General features: G+C 36.8%; 1 protein-coding gene across 4 annotated transcripts in view; it reads right to left on the reverse strand.

Moving 5' to 3' along the window:
• Nucleotides 1–17,102, reverse strand: part of STARD13 (StAR related lipid transfer domain containing 13) — a 285,609-nt gene that overhangs the window by 200,558 nt on the left and 67,949 nt on the right. For 2 of the 4 annotated variants that reach the window (XM_059467182.1, XM_059467185.1), the window contains 2 exons: nucleotides 12,465–12,611; nucleotides 8,018–8,149 (listed from right to left, as the gene is read on the reverse strand). In XM_059467182.1, the coding sequence (XP_059323165.1) occupies nucleotides 8,018–8,149; nucleotides 12,465–12,611 (279 nt within the window). Of the gene's footprint in view, nucleotides 1–8,013; nucleotides 8,150–12,464; nucleotides 12,612–17,102 lie in introns of those variants that run through there. The other 2 variants (XM_059467184.1, XM_059467190.1) reach the window with 2 other exon arrangements.

Genomic DNA, 17,102 nt, shown 5'->3' on the forward strand with positions numbered 1-17,102 from the left:
TTCAGTTTGTATTGAAGAGCAATGCATTTCTGAGGCTGCATTTCTGCTAACACTGAAACATAAGTCAGCAAATTTAGTGTTTATTTTTAGCAAAAATGCACTACTATGAAATGAAATTGTGTTCCTGCAAACAGTCTGTGTTACCAGAAATAAAACGCTGAAGTGTTTCTGCAAAATAATTCTGTCAGAAGATCAGAAAATTAACATATTTCAACAAATGTCATTCTAGAATATTTAAATTTACATATGATAAATATGTCTATAAAAGTCAAGTGGCACACATAGGATCAATTTGGGATGTATGTACTAATTAAACAATGCCAGCCTGCAACTCTTATTTTGTCACTGGAGCTGGAACTAGAAGGCAAATCTCACTGTGTGAGTTTGGGACAGTTATAATGAGAAAGGGATTGGGCTGGCTCAGAAAAGTGCTCACTCAATAAATTTTGCTGGCAGTTTCTGCTCATGGGGTTTTGGCAAAATCACCACCAAGCCCAGCTGCTCTGCTGCTACTGCCATCCCTGGTGGACCTGCTGGCTGCCCTTGCAGAGGTGGGTGACCTCTATTTTCCAGCCGCTCCTGCGGTTCCTCCATTGTTCAAAGCTTTTCTTGCAATATAAACAGACATTATCAGTTTGAACTACAGAAATAGCCATGTAATGCCAAGCAATAAAAAGAACCAATTCTAGCCTCCTCCTGATACAGATTTGGACTTCATATACCTTTTGAAGTACATTAAATGAACTTTACTCCAAAATCAGTTGGAAACTTCAATTTGACTTTATACTGTATACAAAAAAAGCATATAAATTATGTTGTCTACATCCATCAGAGAATAATTGTTTTAAAATTATTTTTCAACGGCATTTTATGAATAAGACAGCTCTTTCCTTTCCTGCATAGATAACTCAATTAGTTTTACAAATAAAATACAAATACAAAATACAAAGTATGTCCCTAGCCTGCAGGTAATTCTTATGAAAACTAAATTAAAATAATGAAATTGATGCAAAATACTGCTTTAAAAGTTACCATTAATACCATTAATATACTTTAAATTAAATAAATATTTTCATGGATCAAATGATTTAACAATAGCAATTTGAAGTAATTTTAAATACTGCATAGCTGCATTAGGATTATCATCTTCAGCTGGTGACAGCATTTTTGTCAGAAAAAAAATGGTATTGAGCAATTAATTAAAAAAAGAAATTGTATTGGGTCTGGCTGAGATGGAGTTAACTTCCCCAAATTCAGCCCTCAATAGGGCTGTGCTTTGTAGCTAGAAAGGTGTTGATAACCTGCCATCATTTTGGCCACTGCTGAGCAGCCCTTGAACAGCACCAAGGCTCTCTCCAACCTTGCCCCCTGACTCTCGAGGGCCAGCGGGCTGGGGGTGGACAAGATCTTCAGAGGGGACACAGCTGGGACAGCTGACCCAGGCTTGCCAAAGGGATATTCCAGTCCATATGAAGCCTGCTCAGCAATAAAAGCCAAGATAAAAAAGGAGGAAGCAGGGAAGGGCTTTTGTTATTTATAACATCTGTCTTCCAAAGCAACCATTACATGTCCTGAAGCCCAGCTTCCCCAGGCTGAACATTGCCTGCTAATGGGAAGTAGAGAATAAATATTTTGTTTTCTTTTGCTTCTGGATGCACAACCTTATCTTTTGCTTTATTAAAGTGCCTTTATCTTGCCACACAAGTTTGTTTTTTTTTTCATCTAATTTCCCCACTGAAGGACCTGACTGCTGGGATGAGGGAATAAAGGCAAAAAGGAAAAGAAACGGGCTATGCTGGGTTCTTATGTTAGGGGCACCCTTTGGCCAGAGTGCTGGCAAGTGCACTGGAAACAAAGCAGATGAGAAAGCCTGAGTATTGTAGATATTGGAATACACAGCTCTCAGGAAGGAAGGGAGGCATCTGCCCTTCACTCCCTATTACTGATTTTCATTAGAGTTAGTACAATCTCTTCCTGGGCAATGGATTATTTTACTACCAAGAAACGACTTAGTCTTAAAAGCAGGGAAGATTCAGTCTTCCAGGAGCACTTGATGATCTCAGAAATGACTGCAAGTCCAGAGTGCTCCTGGGAAAGAAGGGTATCTCAATGTCCCCACTGTGCAGACAGAGTAGGGGAAAAACAGAGGCACAAAGTCCTGTTCAGAGGCACAAAAGTCCACCATATGGGGGTACACGTGGAAGTGGAGTGGGTCACCTACCTGACTACTTCAGCATGACTCTGTCCCAGTGAGATTCTGGTGAGATTAAGTACTGAACATGAGAAAAAAGGTTTGCAAAGACAAGGTTTCAAGCTACCTGCAGCTGTACTGGAGAGCTATTTTGCTGACATAATTAATAGCAGCATTAAAGAGGAAAGCAATTCACATGACTAAAGGACACAGTTTGAAATTTGTCTTTTCCAGAATGGGAACACTCGAGTTAGCACTCTATGAGGAAGGATGGTCTGGTAAGCAAAACCAGAGACTGTATATAGATTCTGCTCTTGACCATGTTGCAATCAATCATCTGGTTTTGAGACTTTGAGAAAGTAAGTAAAAACCTGATTTCTGCAAAAATTTCGCTACTTCTTCAGCATGAGCGATGCTACTTTTACAAATGCATTTAGTTGAAACATAGACAGAAATCTTCAGCTCCAACATGGCCAAATAATTTTGTGTTCAAACACACTACATCTTTGAGGAAACAGAGCATTGAATGCTATGTCTTCATCATTCAGCTCCAGGCTTCTTAGCTCATTTTCTTGTACATTGTGGGTCATAAAAAGTAGCCCAAAACCAAGATGGGCATAAGAAATCTTTGCCAGAGATTGCACAAGTCTTCTTGGGGCTTTACTATCAACTTTATTAGTGGGGGCAAGGTCAGAGTAAAGCATGATCTGCCTAATCTTCACCTTGGGAAACACACCCTACTAGATAATGGGATGGAACTGTTGATATAAATTCTACCATGAAGTGATAAATTTATGACTGTATCCAGCAGATACAGTGCATGAAACTTATTCTGGTGTCAAGTTTAGGCACTTGTAATCTCAGATGGAAAATTAATACTGCTTACATATTTTGTGGAGAAATAAAGGATCAGCTCAAGGTCTGTAAATAGCTTAAGATCCTCAAAATTGTAAAGAGTGCTAGTAAAAGTAAAAACTGTTATGAGTTGCTGCATGATAACCTTTTCTGCCCTGGATGTTGGCAGCTATTTGATAAAAGGCTTTCACACACGCTCACTGATGGAATCATCTCTGATCCCTGGTAGTCCCAGGCCAGAAATATTGAACAAGGAGGCACACAAGAAACACAATGATTCTGACTTTGCTTCAGCTGTTAATATTTTTTAATTTCTCTGCCTCAAATATAATCAGAAGGTCAGAAAAGCATTACACTTACTACATAGAGATAATAGCCAAAAATTATTGCCTTATTAGTTTTATATTTCTAAACAATGTCAGAAGATGTCAGACATCCTGGAACCTCTGACCTAAACTGTGAAACACTATTTATAGCATTAACTAGTATTTCTCAGAAAAAAAAATCCTAAAGGAATCAAAAACACTTCAGTTGTACCGGTTACAAAACAGTTTTGCTCCTCATTTTCTGAATCAAGTGGCTTAGCATAGATAAAGTATAGTTCACTAACAGTTTCAACTACCAGAAACTGGCACTGATGTGAAAGAAGCAGTTTGCCTTGCCTCATCCCCAGCCACTCTGACCCCCTCTTGCACCAGCCTACAGAACCAAGTCTGAGCAGAGAATCTGACTGAGAATCCAGGTCTCAAAACTGTAAAATAATCTATTTTAGCCCTATGTATTTAATATGTTCAAGCCATTTGTAAAATTAAAGCATAAGAAATCAAAACTGCACTCTTCAACTCTACTTAAAAAGAAAACAAAAGAGTAAACTTACAATAGATAAAGGAAAAAGCACTTTTTACCAATACATAAAGTTTTGTTTTCTTGCTCATTCACAGATTGCATGGACAGAGCATACTGTGTTACCTACAAGACCTAGTGGGTGTTAACTGATGGGTTTTTCAGACCTCCATTAGACTCCTAAGTTAGACTACCAAAGTTTTCTCTGCTCAGAGCATAGAGAGGCAGGCACTGCCCATCAAATGCCAGATTGCAATTTATATGCCCTGGGACAGATTTATTTTATCCAGCTCTAAGCACTGATGTCTTGAGCAGTCACTTCTGAAATACGTGACCAAGCGACATCAGCACTTTGGGGGCACAAAGCACATCAACAAGAGACCTCCACTCAGGCAACTACCTCAAGGCAAGGTGTGTCTTGCTGTAGATGGGTTTTTTCCTCTCCATTAATGGAAACTCAATAATGTAGACATGGATTTACAAATGCCAGCAATTGTCAGGTGAAACTTTGCTGTTTGTCTCTCAAGCACGTGGCTTCCCTGCCAGGTACATACTTCCTGTAGTACCTCAAAAAGAAAGTTTCAGTGAAGCAGCCCTGGAGAGGAAGGAAGGGCAGGAGACATCAGCCCTAAACCCATGATTTGCTTTTTTATTCCACCAAAATATCATAAGAAGTGCAAGTCATAAAAACAGGCATACAAACAGCATACCTACTGTGACAAGTTTGCAAAGAACACATCATTGTCCCTTCTAGGCCTTTAGTCTAGTTGGTATCCATGAAAAGTGTGCAGCTAACATCACTGCCTTATGCTGAGAGTTGAACAACTGTGTCCTGTCTAATCTCTGCATATCATTCCTGAATAGAAGCATCTCTAGACGCTTCTAGATGTTTCTATAACTGGTCTCTGTTATATTTGCTAATCTCAATATCTTATGGGGTATTTGGTTCTTTAAATCTCTTGGGTATATGAGCTCCTGGGGAGTGGAGACAGGTAAGTTCTTTTGGACCTTCTGACTCACAAAAAACTGGAAGAGAAGAAAAACTGGATCATCAAAATACAAGAGGTCTGATTTATCTCTGTGTTACTCCCAAATTATGTATTGTACCATCTGGATCATGGGAGTTAAACAGATGCAGCCTGGGTGTCATATAGAAGGAATTATTCTGTCCCACCCTGTTTACTATAATGAAAGCAACTTCAGTATATCCTTTTTGAAAAATATGGAAAAGTCTGTATCTTAAGGAATAAACAGTGAAAATCTGTGTATTGGAGAGATATGACAGACTAATGCACACTGCATGCCTGGAGCTAGACATAGCATTATTTGAATTTGCATGAAAAAGAGCACCAAAAGCAGCACTTTGAAGGAAGTAAAATTATCAACTCTCCTGAATGACATTTGCAAACACCAGTTTCAATATTTATTCCTAATTTAAAGCATTGTGCAATAAAAAAGCAGCTCACTAATTTCTTAAGAAATTCTTGCCTTCAGTTTTCTAGACTCTCTGATGCCCTAAGAAACATTTGTACTTTCTGCATTACTCTGCTCTTACTCCAGAATACAAAAATGATTGATACAATGCACGGACTGTACTGATGAGGATTCATAGAATTGCTTTTTATCATGCTAGTATTTCCTGATTTTCAACAAAAAGAAAAAAAAATAGACTTCAGAAAAGAAAAAAACCCAAAACTTACATCCTCTGCCTTTCCTCCCACACACCAGTAGCCAAACAACAGTACTACTGCAACACCACTTTGAAAATATTTGCATAGTACTAGTGGGAAGGCAGCTAAGCTGTGATACTTGTACATGCCTAAACATTTGGCCAAGGTAAAAAACAAAGTTGGCAAGTTTCTTTTTAATTAATTCTGTTATCTATTCCAACTAGAACAAGCAACAAATCAGAACAAATGTTTGCGCTTTTGCAGAAATGGAAAATAGCAAACCTATTCTCCAAGGAAAGAAAATAGCTAGTGGGAAGACAATAATGTTTTCAATTAGCAAGCAAGTGGAGCCAACTTTCAAATTTCCTTTTCAGTGCACAGAAGTAGGTTCATTTAATGAAATAGAGAATTTTTATGGTGGTATGCATATCATTCTTTGGTAGATGAATATGACAGTGTTCAAGATATCTTTAATATAATAGATTTTTCTTTAATCCAAATTGTATAGATAACTTAAAATAAGCACCTTGTTCAGGGAATGAGAACTGATGAGATATTGGCTCAATGTGTAATTACTGCTAACACCTATTGGTTTAGGGACAGGAGGAAAAGAGGGGGGGAAATGTGATGCCGATGTCTGAAAATACCTCTGAGGTTATTTGTGGAAGAGATGCTAGTACCACTGATATGGATGGCAGAAAACTGACAGAAAGTATGATTAAGAACATATGGATAGTAACACAGGATAATGGCTTAGAATAATTGGGATTTTGGAGGCCAACTTCTTTGAATGATCATGCAGATACAGGCAATTTGACTGTTACACTTCCATTTCAAAAAGCTTCTGATGAAGTTGACCATCAAACTCAAACTATGCTATGAAGGAGGAACTACAAAAAAGAGGTCAAGAAATAAAAATGGATTTTCATTGCTAACTAAAAGTGAAAAAAGAAGGTTCAGAATAATTGATTATTTTCTTTTACAGTGGATGGATTACCTGACAGTCTCATGGATCTGTTTTCAGTACACTTACAAATGAATTGGAAAATGGAGGAATAAAATTCACAAATTAATCGGAAAATGGAGGAATAAAAGGGGACAGTTTTCTGATAATATTCAACTACAGAGGTTAATAAAAACAAATACTTGCTGCAAGAGGACATCATGATGTTGAATGGTTGTAAAACAAGCAGAAAAATGTAAATCAATAGTAAATGCAGTCATTTGCTGGAGGAAAAAAAAATCAAACAAACAAGAAAATCAGCCTCAGGTATTCACTACTTCCTACAAGATGCCTGAGATTCAGTTTTTGCCAGTACAAGAATTACAGGCAAAATGATAATTCAGTAACAAAATTATAATAAGAAAAAGGTGTTGTATCACCTACTCCACAAGTGAACTTTGGAAATCAAAGTATCTTTGTTCTTTTGAATATCAAAAGAACAAACGAATACAAATTACTACAAAAGGCACAACTAGAGTCGAAAAAGACTCTTAGGGGCTATTAATTACAAAAATGCAATATAGTGTCTATCTTCAATGTGCCTGCATGATAAATACTTCAAAGAAAGTTGAGATGGCTTACTATCTGCTTGCTATGTCCTTACACTTCTTTCCTGAACATCCGACACTGGCCACTGCCAAAGAAAGGACACAGGGCTATAAGTACTTTTGATTCAATCCAGTGCAGCCACTTTTTATGTTGCATGATGATCACAAGTACTACTGGCACACAAGTAATTTAAAAAAGGGAGACAGAAACTATCTACATTTCCAAATGAAGACACTGATCCTAAAGTAGCTTACATTTAGCTATTGGGAAAGTAAATCAAAGCCTTTTGAGAAAACTTTCTGATGGATTTTGATGGATTTTGATAGCAAGCTATAGCCATCACGTTGTAAAAAAAACCCCAAGTAAATATTTCTATTATTGGTTAGAAATGCAATCTAACTAAAATTCCAGAATTGAGCAGTCAGGCTTGCAGAGAATGCAGTGTGGAATTCACATGAATTGAGCACAACCAACTGTCAAGCTAAAAAATCCTAAGAGAGTACTTCTAAAAATAAGCCATGAAGAAAAAGCTGTGGTGGTTGCTCTGATGCCTGGAATCCATCACACGCTACCTACAGATGAATTACTCTTTAGAAGTGCCTGTTTCTTTCCATTGACTATGAAGGTGATCCAAGTGACAAGTTCACATGTAGAAGTTTTCATCAGTGGTCTAAACTCAGATGAACCCCAGAGCCCTGGAGCCTCATTAACTGAAGTCTAACTTAACTTTTATCTATAGCTGCTTTGCAAACCAAACTCCTCCATGCAGTGCAGTATTTGCACAAATCAAACATTTGATGTGTGTGGAACAAATTATTTCAAAGAAATGCACTGACAATTTTAATGATACAGTATAAATTCTGAGGTTACTGAACCTGAGAGTCAGATAATGCTGTAGCTACTTACATCAGTTTTAGGTCGTGCTCCAGTCAACACTTGGTAAGGTAAACAATTTAGATGCTGGTAGTCTCCTCTTCTTTTCCAAGATCCTTTTTCTTGATGATCTCCATAAAGGCCTGTCTCTATTTGAACAGGGCACTGTAAGAGAATTTTTAAAACCCTATAAATAAAGACAAGCCAGAAATATTTTTAATGTGAACAGAAGATAAAAACTTAGGAATTTTATCTTTTCCTCTGATTTTATCTTTTCCTCTGGATTTTTTTTCCTCTGATGAAAGGCAAACATTTGGTTTTGATCTTTTTTTTTTTCTTAAAAGCACCTGCTGCATCATTTTTACACTTTCCTAAGCTAGACATCCCATCATTATCGAAAGTTGCTTCCTTAACATCCAGTATACAAACTGGAGAACTAATCAATAATAGTACACCTTCCTGTAACTTAAAGGAACTGAATCACTTTGTAGAAAGAGAAATAGTTTTATTAAAATTATTTTAAAACTATCTTTTAACTTTATTTCATGTTTATTTTTGTATATTAAACAGAGACCCAGAAAATCCCCATTTTCAAATTACAGATTCTGAACTTTCAAATAAATGTTCCTTATTCCCGAAAACCTGGGGAGTTCTCATTTCATTGTTCCACTCCCATACCATTTTTTAAAAGATGGATGTCCTAACTCTGGGCCCACACTGAATGCAGTGTCAAGAAGAGACCAATTGCACAACATTCCCTCAAGTATCCTGGTTTGCCCAAGGAAAAACTGGGTGAGTGAGCAAGGAGCAACACATGCTGCAATCCAGCAGAATTCATACTACAGACAATCAGGGAAACAGGGTCATGGGTGCACTGCAGAGCAGTCCCAAGCTGTTGGGGACAATCATTCTAATCAGCCCATTTTCAGGCTCTTCCTCTCCACAAAGTAACAAATGGGCTGCTGATCTTTAATAGCAATTGCCCAGTTCCCAGTTAGTATATTTTGTAAGGATGTAAAATGAGGAGGCTTTGAAAAGGTGACAAAATAATTAGTATGCAACCCCTAAAAAGTTTGAAGACAATATATTAAAGCAAGAGAATTAAATGAATATGTAAGTCAAAGAAAAAGCTTTGTTCAATGAAAGTCAGATCTCTAACATAAGATGATCAAAAATAAACAAACAGTATTTCCCTGTCATTCATGAATAATAAAAGACTGAAACTGAAAAAAAATTGATTCTCATTCTCAAGATTTCCTGCTTTTTCTGTAGTGAAACTGAGTACAAGATACTAAGTGGCAATGAAGCAGATACATTAAACAATGGGGAAACACACTGCAGCAAGAGTGCTTTATCTCTGATGTTTCATTTTCAAAGTGCCTCCTTCTATACTGCTAAAAAGGATTTTTTTTCCATAGGAAAGGTACAGATTTTACAGGAGTGGAGCTATTAAATGTGTTTTTCCAAAACTAGCAGTTTTTTTGTTAGTACATTCAGAGAGTACAACTTTTTGCGCTTAAATTGTGTTCATTGCATTGGTGAAGGAGTGTTTCAGAAAATAATTTGATTATAGACAATTATTTTTAACATCTTTGGATCAGCTACTGAGGAATCCAGTCAATGCTACATCCTCATAATATTTGCCAACAAAAAAATGACCAGTAGCAATTTGTGGTTTACACAGATGTAGGAAGAAGTCATCCCTTAGCATTCATGCAAAAGCTATTATGTTTTAGAAAACACCTTGAATTTTCTCACTAAAACACTGCAATACTCTCTGCTCTCACCCAATAGGTCCCATAATTTTTATTCACCCAGCGCATATATTGGCTTCTTCTGTAAAAAAAAAAAAATCCATATTATTAATAACAGATACCTTCACAACAGGAAAATGCAAAGAGTAAAAAAATATCAAAGAATTACTTGCATAAACAGGTGAAAAATCCTTCAGTAGATAACTGACTGGCTCAAACTAGTGATTAAATTACAAAATATATTTCTGTGATATAGCATTTGCCATAAGAAATGACTCTGTCATCTGTTAAAAATTGTCCACACCCTCAAGAGAACAACTTTCAGAGCAGCAGCTCCAACAAACCACTCATGCAGTAGTCACCTGCTTTGGAGATTTTGGGTCTCCATCTCAGTCTTACACCTTTAAACAGTTCACCCAAAATCACTGTCAATCATGATTTCTTGCGTCAGTTCACAGTTGAGGATAAAACCATATTAAGAACACAAAAGTGGTTCATTTTATAGAAGCCAAATTTACACAGTTACTAGTAAATATATGCTTGAGAGAGGTCTTCTTTATTTTCAAGTTTCATGGTAAGTGACAAGAATAAAACATTTGGTATGTGTGGAACAGATTACAAGCTATAGTTACAAATATGGTACAAATAGCATGAACTGATAGAATATAAACTACTCATACAACTTCAGTGAAAACCAGACTGTTATTTTTTCCACTGCAACTGTCATTTTGAAATCTGCAGGATCTGTTTCTTTACAGTACATTTATGGAGAGATTTATGAGGATCTATCTCTTCTTTAACTATAAAGTAAAACTAAAGCCACCCATTCTGAGGCAAATTATTAATTAATATTTAAATCAGAGCAGATGATTCCCTTGCTGTATAAATTCTTTTGTAGGAAACAGCAAATGGTATCCCATCATCAGTTCCACAACAGATTTTCTAAGACTCTTTTTGCTCTGATCTTGCTGGTCTCATTAGAAAGACTTTGTATTAAGTGACCTGTCCAGTTTCTGTATTGAAATTGGCTCTTGGAGGTTTAAAGGTAATTTCCAGTTTGTCATATAAGGCTACAAAAAAATGTGTCTGACTCACATATTTGCCCGTCCACAGACAACTAAAATGAAGAGATCTCTTCTATTTAGAGTGAGAAGAGGTGGTTGATAAAGAGGACTGCAATTCCTCAAATATCATGCTAAGCAAAACAGTAATTTTGGTGCTGGTGTTGGGAACATCCTAACACCCTAGCAGAGGATTTTGGTGGGAGCATATGTCCCAGGAAAAAGGCTGTGATGAGGCCTCAGGAAGAGAAGTGGTGTGCTGGGGTGCTGGTGATGGCATTCTCTATGCAACCATTTCTGATGATGCTGTTCTTATGTATCAAAGTTCATTTGAAAAAGTCACCTATTTAGATTTTTCTGCTGTTTACAGGCAATATGCCCTTCAGTGAGTGCTTCAGCAAAGGATTTGAAGTCGTATACTATGATCCTCAGGCCAACATCAAAAAAGAATGATGCCTAACCAAACCACAGCTTTTACCTTAGTAGAATAGGCACAGCCATAAAATAATGGGTGTTTGGATCACTGGTTACCAGACTGTCTCACAATGAGAAGCGTTTAAACTCTGATGGCTGGGATTTCACTTTCAGACAGAAAAGCAGACTACGCTGCCACTGTATTTGACAGAAGATATGGAGCATTCTCCTACAAGAAGACAGAACACTGTCCCTTAATGGGCAAATTAATTATGAAATTAATTCAGCTGGACAGAGCTGGTTCTAACTGGCTGACATGTACAGCAAGAAAGAAATGAGAGATGGCCATGGCCACTCTGTTACTAACACTCTCTCTGTAGAACTTGGAAACACAAAGTGCAGGAGTCTGAACATCCCACCTAGAGAGACACATTTACATTGTGATGATCCACAAAGATGATTACTTCAAGAATTTACTTTTACCAAATGAAGCAGCAGTGACAGCAAAAACATTCACAAAAGATCACCTTCCATGAACTTCACGCCAACATTCAGAGCTGAAAATCCTCACAATTCTATGTTAAGAACTGAGTTTAATCATAGTCTGAAGCAGAGAACACTTACATTTCTCATGCTGGCCATTCTCCATTAATTGCTTATATAAAAAAATTTGCTTATTCAAAAATTAATAAAATTATATCATTGCTCCTTTAATCCTATTTGTCCTCAAAATAGGATTGAGAAACTGTCATCAACTGATGACACCTGTCATCACAAAATATTCTTAACTAGAGGATTGCACCTCTAAATAAACTATTCAAATAAAAGAAAGAGAGAAAGAAAAAAAATCTAGCTGTCCTGGGGTAACTGGGACACTAGTTCAACTCTTAATAAACAGTGTCTCTCTTGCTGTTATATCTTTAAATAAATATAACAAATATTAATAGGTTAGCACTTAAATTAACAATCTGAAAAACATGCAAGCACATATCCCTAAAAAAACCCAAAAGTGTATAATGATTTTAAGCTATCCTGACAGAAAATTTACAAGTTTCACCCTATCACAGTTCTGCTTATTTGACCATTAGTTATCCAATGTCAGAAATTTCATTTTACTGAAAACTTTCAACTTTACCCTAACACTTGAGTGCCTTGGCCTATTCTGAAACACAACTGGATCTAAAAACTATAGCTTGAGGAATGCTGTAGCTAAATGTTAGAGAACGTATCATATCACACACACATTCTTACCAGTTGCTTGTGCCTTTCAGAAGAAGGAGTACTGGAGGGAGAAGAGCCAGCACTCAGAGCTTCTTCAATATCTAAGTTCAACTGTTCCAGTTTCTTCATAAGCCATGACATAGAGTCTGGCCATTCAGATTCTTTTTCTGGTTGGGTCTAGAAGAAATCAAACATACATGAAGTCTTAAAATATTCAAGCTGCTTCTATCTTGAAGATGCTTATTTTTTCTTCCAGCCCTCTTTCTCTGTCCTTGACCAACATTCTTCCATTTAGAAAGCTTCAATTATCACTCCAATCCTGATGACACATATTCATAGCTGTTCTACATACTCAAATGACTTTTGTATATCTGAATAGCTTTCTACCACTTCATCTTGGGTGACCCACTGCTATTTCAAGCTAAGCAGAATCAGGACTAAAACTAAAGTCACTTTAATGCCTCTTGTTAAGCCACTTCTATTTCAGCATCTCTCCACTGATTGCTTGTTGCCAACAGGAACCAGAATATTGAAGGCCATCATATGCACTGTATTATATTCCTTACTAGAATTCTAGAATTGTCAAATCCTCTGCCCATATGGTGGGAATACTTTATTGGTCACTTTGTCACTAGGATGCATTTTTCCTTTTTACTTGAAGAGCTTTACTGTATAACTAAAATTTTAATCCATTGTAATGTAATCAACAAAGATGCTTTTCTTATTCCTTAATTTCCTGAAAATCCTTTCCAGTACTCTCCTAAAGCACCTCTGCATGGTGGTCCCTATGTATGCTGATGCATTATGCCTTGTTTTCTTTATTCACACCACTTCTAGTCATCCCCTACAAAAACCAGTCACACTGACCTCCCTGTCAACACAGACAGCTACTGCTCCCCAGAAGACTGTCCTGAAGCTACTTCAGTTCCTTCATCTTCCTTCCTTTCACAAACAATACATATCTTTGCACAGAAGATAATTCCATAGTGAGCATCATCAGACAAACAGTAATAATGCATTTTCATCCTGCCATAATCCTAAGAGCATCATAACAACACTCCTCAAAACCCAGGGGAGATAGATGAGTACTGTTATTACTCTTACCTGATAAATCTTTATGGTGCTTTGTTTCCTTACAGCATTTCACAAGTGGAACAGAAAGATAACTAATTGGTTCACTATTGTAGAAAAAACCCCCTTTACAAATAGAATGCAGGAGATTCACTCCTCTATTACACTGACATATACTATTACTAACAGAATTACCCATTTTCTCCCCAGTAACTAAGGTCCCAAATCATCAGACACTGAGTCTCATATTAGCAACAAACACATGTTCCCTTCAGAGGGGCTAATATGATCTTTTCAGAGATTGTTTCAAAGCACAGAAAAATAAATATCCCAATTTTTACTTTTCCAAATCTTTCTTTGGAATTTCACCAGTTTTTACAACCTCTGAGTATTTTGCCTGAAATGCTGTTATAACTGCTAAGCTGCACTTCAACTCTAAAGCTATTAAAATTATTTAAAGAGATACTTTGCTTGCTTCCCATTGTCTTTCCAACTATTTCCAAGTAAACTACAGGATGTTCCACAGAAAATGAGCATCAAAAGACACTTCACATATTGAATCCATTCTGAGTGAGATGACCTCACATAGGAAATGTGCATATTGATATATGTCCACAAAACTCATTTGTAAACAAAGCAAATGTTTTCCTGTGGTTTTGCTTCCTCACATACTGGTCTTTCCAATACTAAAAACCACTCAAAAAAAAAAAAAAAAAAGACTCAACAAGGACAAACATGAAAACCCACACAAATTCCACAAACAATAAGGTATAAATTCTGCAAAAATCTAAAATTAATGTTCTATTTCTCAACAGAGTTAAAATGCAATTTATGAAAAAGGAGCTGTAAGAATATGTTTTCTTACTTAACAATAGTAAACAATTCTGAAGCAACAATCACACAGGGAAATAAATAAACCGTGTTTGATTTCTGTGAGCTATGCAAAAATCATTCTTGCCAGGTGACAAGTACTGAAGGTTACATTAGAAGTTTGGATTTCTGAGTTTAATAGGATGCAGGAGCAATTTCCACATGTTGAAACAGACCACTTTGTATTCCATGACAGAAAAGAGTATTTTGAGGGGTGTTGGAGAGGTGTCTCTAATTTAGTATTTTCCATAGAAAATACAAAGATAAAAATTCAAAAAATTCTAAGACACTCCAAATGTATGCAACAGCACACATGATAGCACATTAAAATAAAAAGTAAAGCTCCATGCACAGGGAAGCACATTTTGCCTCTATCTCGACAAATATTTACCTACTGGAACAATACCTGCAATATTCACTGATGTTCTCTCAAACAACTGTGTGAGCCAAATCCCCTTATTTTTATAAATTTCTTGTTTTAATGTTACAGAATTCAAACCACAGTCATTTCTAAAAAATACAAGTCCTAAAGAGTTTCACCAAACTATAAATCTCCTAGCATTCTCCATTCAGTTCTTTTTTTTCAGTCCAGTAAGACTCTATATTGTGTCTATTAAGGGGATGAGGAAAAAGATGGGGTTTCATTATCCTTGAAGATAAAGCCAAAAGGGCCTAGTTAACAAATGCCATTCACTAATTGGAAATTTGGCACAAAAGCACCATTTGGAACAAATGCTGATTGGCTACGTATTTCAAAGGTTGCCTGAAATTCCTGCTAAACAGAAAAAAAATGATGCTACTTACATTCAAAAATATACAGCCTGCACAGTAGGATTTCTAACTGGTGAATAAATTTTGCCTAATCCATTCATGAGGAACACAGCTCCACAGTGTTCAGCCCCAGTAACTTGGTTGGACACTATCAAAGTGCTCCAAAGATCTGAGTACCAGTGTTTCCTGCCCATAGCAACTGCACAGGCAACAGGGTCAGGGCGCCTTTGGAAGCTTTTGTGTCTTGCCCTTCAGAAGGAAAAAAATCTCACTTTAAATTATCTAGAGAATCATGGCCTGCTTTATTCATTGGGTTTTTTCCCCTAAAAGGTTACAGGGAGAACACTCCTTTCCATATATTCTCAAGGTCTTTTTTTGTTGGAGCCATAGCCATTCAGCAATGCATAGGAAATGCTGTTACCTTTTGAAGAACCTTGAAAGCATAGAGACCAAAGTGAAACACTTTTTACATGCTACCTTCAAACACAGAATCATTTAGTTTGGAAAAGACCTCTAGGATCATCAAATGCAACTGTTAACCCAGCATTGCCAAGTCTACCACTAAACCATGTCCCTCAGTGCTGCAGCTACACATCTTTTAAATATCTCCAGGGGTGGTGACTCCAACACTTCCCTGGACAGCCTGTTCCAGTGCTTGAAGCCCTTTCAGTGAAAAAAAAAAATAAAAAATCCTAATATCCAGTCTAAACCTCCCATGGTGCAAATTTGAGACCATTTCCTCATGTCCTGTCCTAGACACATAGATACAGAAAGACCAGAGAATCCCTTGTCAAACAAGTGTTTCAAGATGGAGCAACACTGTCTATGAAAACCACGGCACACCCTAGGCCAAGAACAACTTATTGGCCTTGAAAGTGAACTTCTTTGCCATATAGATTTCTCAAGTCCCACATACTCACGCTAGATTTAAAAAAAAATCGTAATCATAAAACAAGAATCATTCTCCATGGAAAACAGAAAATTAAGTGGTACAAACTTCCTAAAATCAGAAACAGATGCAGCTATTATGCTTAAGATGGCTATTGTACAGAAGAATTATCCCAACAAATGAGATTTACTAAGACATATTTAGCAATCAGCAAAACATAGAACTCAGTTCTATCCTACAACAACCACAGTCTATTTTAGAACAGCTTAATGACTTTGTTACATGTACACATTCATATGTATCCTGACTCTGTATTCATTTGCATAGCTGAAATTTCATTACTACCAGTAACAAATCAGGGGTAAAACAAGGTGCAAGATTGTGCCCAATCACCTAAACACTCACTTGCTCTTTTCTAACACTGAAAAGAAAATACATTCCAGACATTCAAAGGTTAGTGCCTTTTGGACCAAGGCTTCTGCACATTGTTTTTCAGCTTTCAAGTATTCTTCACTAATCTTATTCGGCAAAAACATCTGTGATAAAAGGCATATTTGTTTCAATGTTTGGTCACGAGGTTTATTGCAAGAGGCATAATCGCTGCCAGCAAATCTAAATTTAAACTGAAAGAATGTGGCAGAAATTAACAACTCCATATAGAACGCTCAGGGGTCAGGGTTAACCCTGCTGCCAGACCTCATCCTATACTGGAAGCAGAAAGGCTTTCCAAGTGAAGGGTTATGAGAAAATTACACAACTCTAAATTTATCTGATAATTTGTGCCTTTCACTTTAGAACTTCAATAGGTCCAATTGTTCTGGTAATTAATGTATTGTACAACTTTGGGTAGTAAATCAGTAACCACAGAGTAAAATATACCAAGGCTATTTAACCCTCCTCCCTATTAAATCTGCTCAGATAAAAATTCTCTCTGATGTACAGCCTAGATCTGTAAATAATGATTTTGTGGGACAATTTCAGGGACCAAATATCATATTCTGCTCTTGCTGCACAGATGGGGCTCCTCTGTTCTTAAAAAATCTCTGTGTAAAAGGTCTCAGCCGTTA

The sequence above is a fragment of the Ammospiza nelsoni genome, chromosome 2 (genome assembly GCF_027579445.1).
Source record: "Ammospiza nelsoni isolate bAmmNel1 chromosome 2, bAmmNel1.pri, whole genome shotgun sequence".
Lineage (NCBI taxonomy): Eukaryota > Metazoa > Chordata > Aves > Passeriformes > Passerellidae > Ammospiza > Ammospiza nelsoni.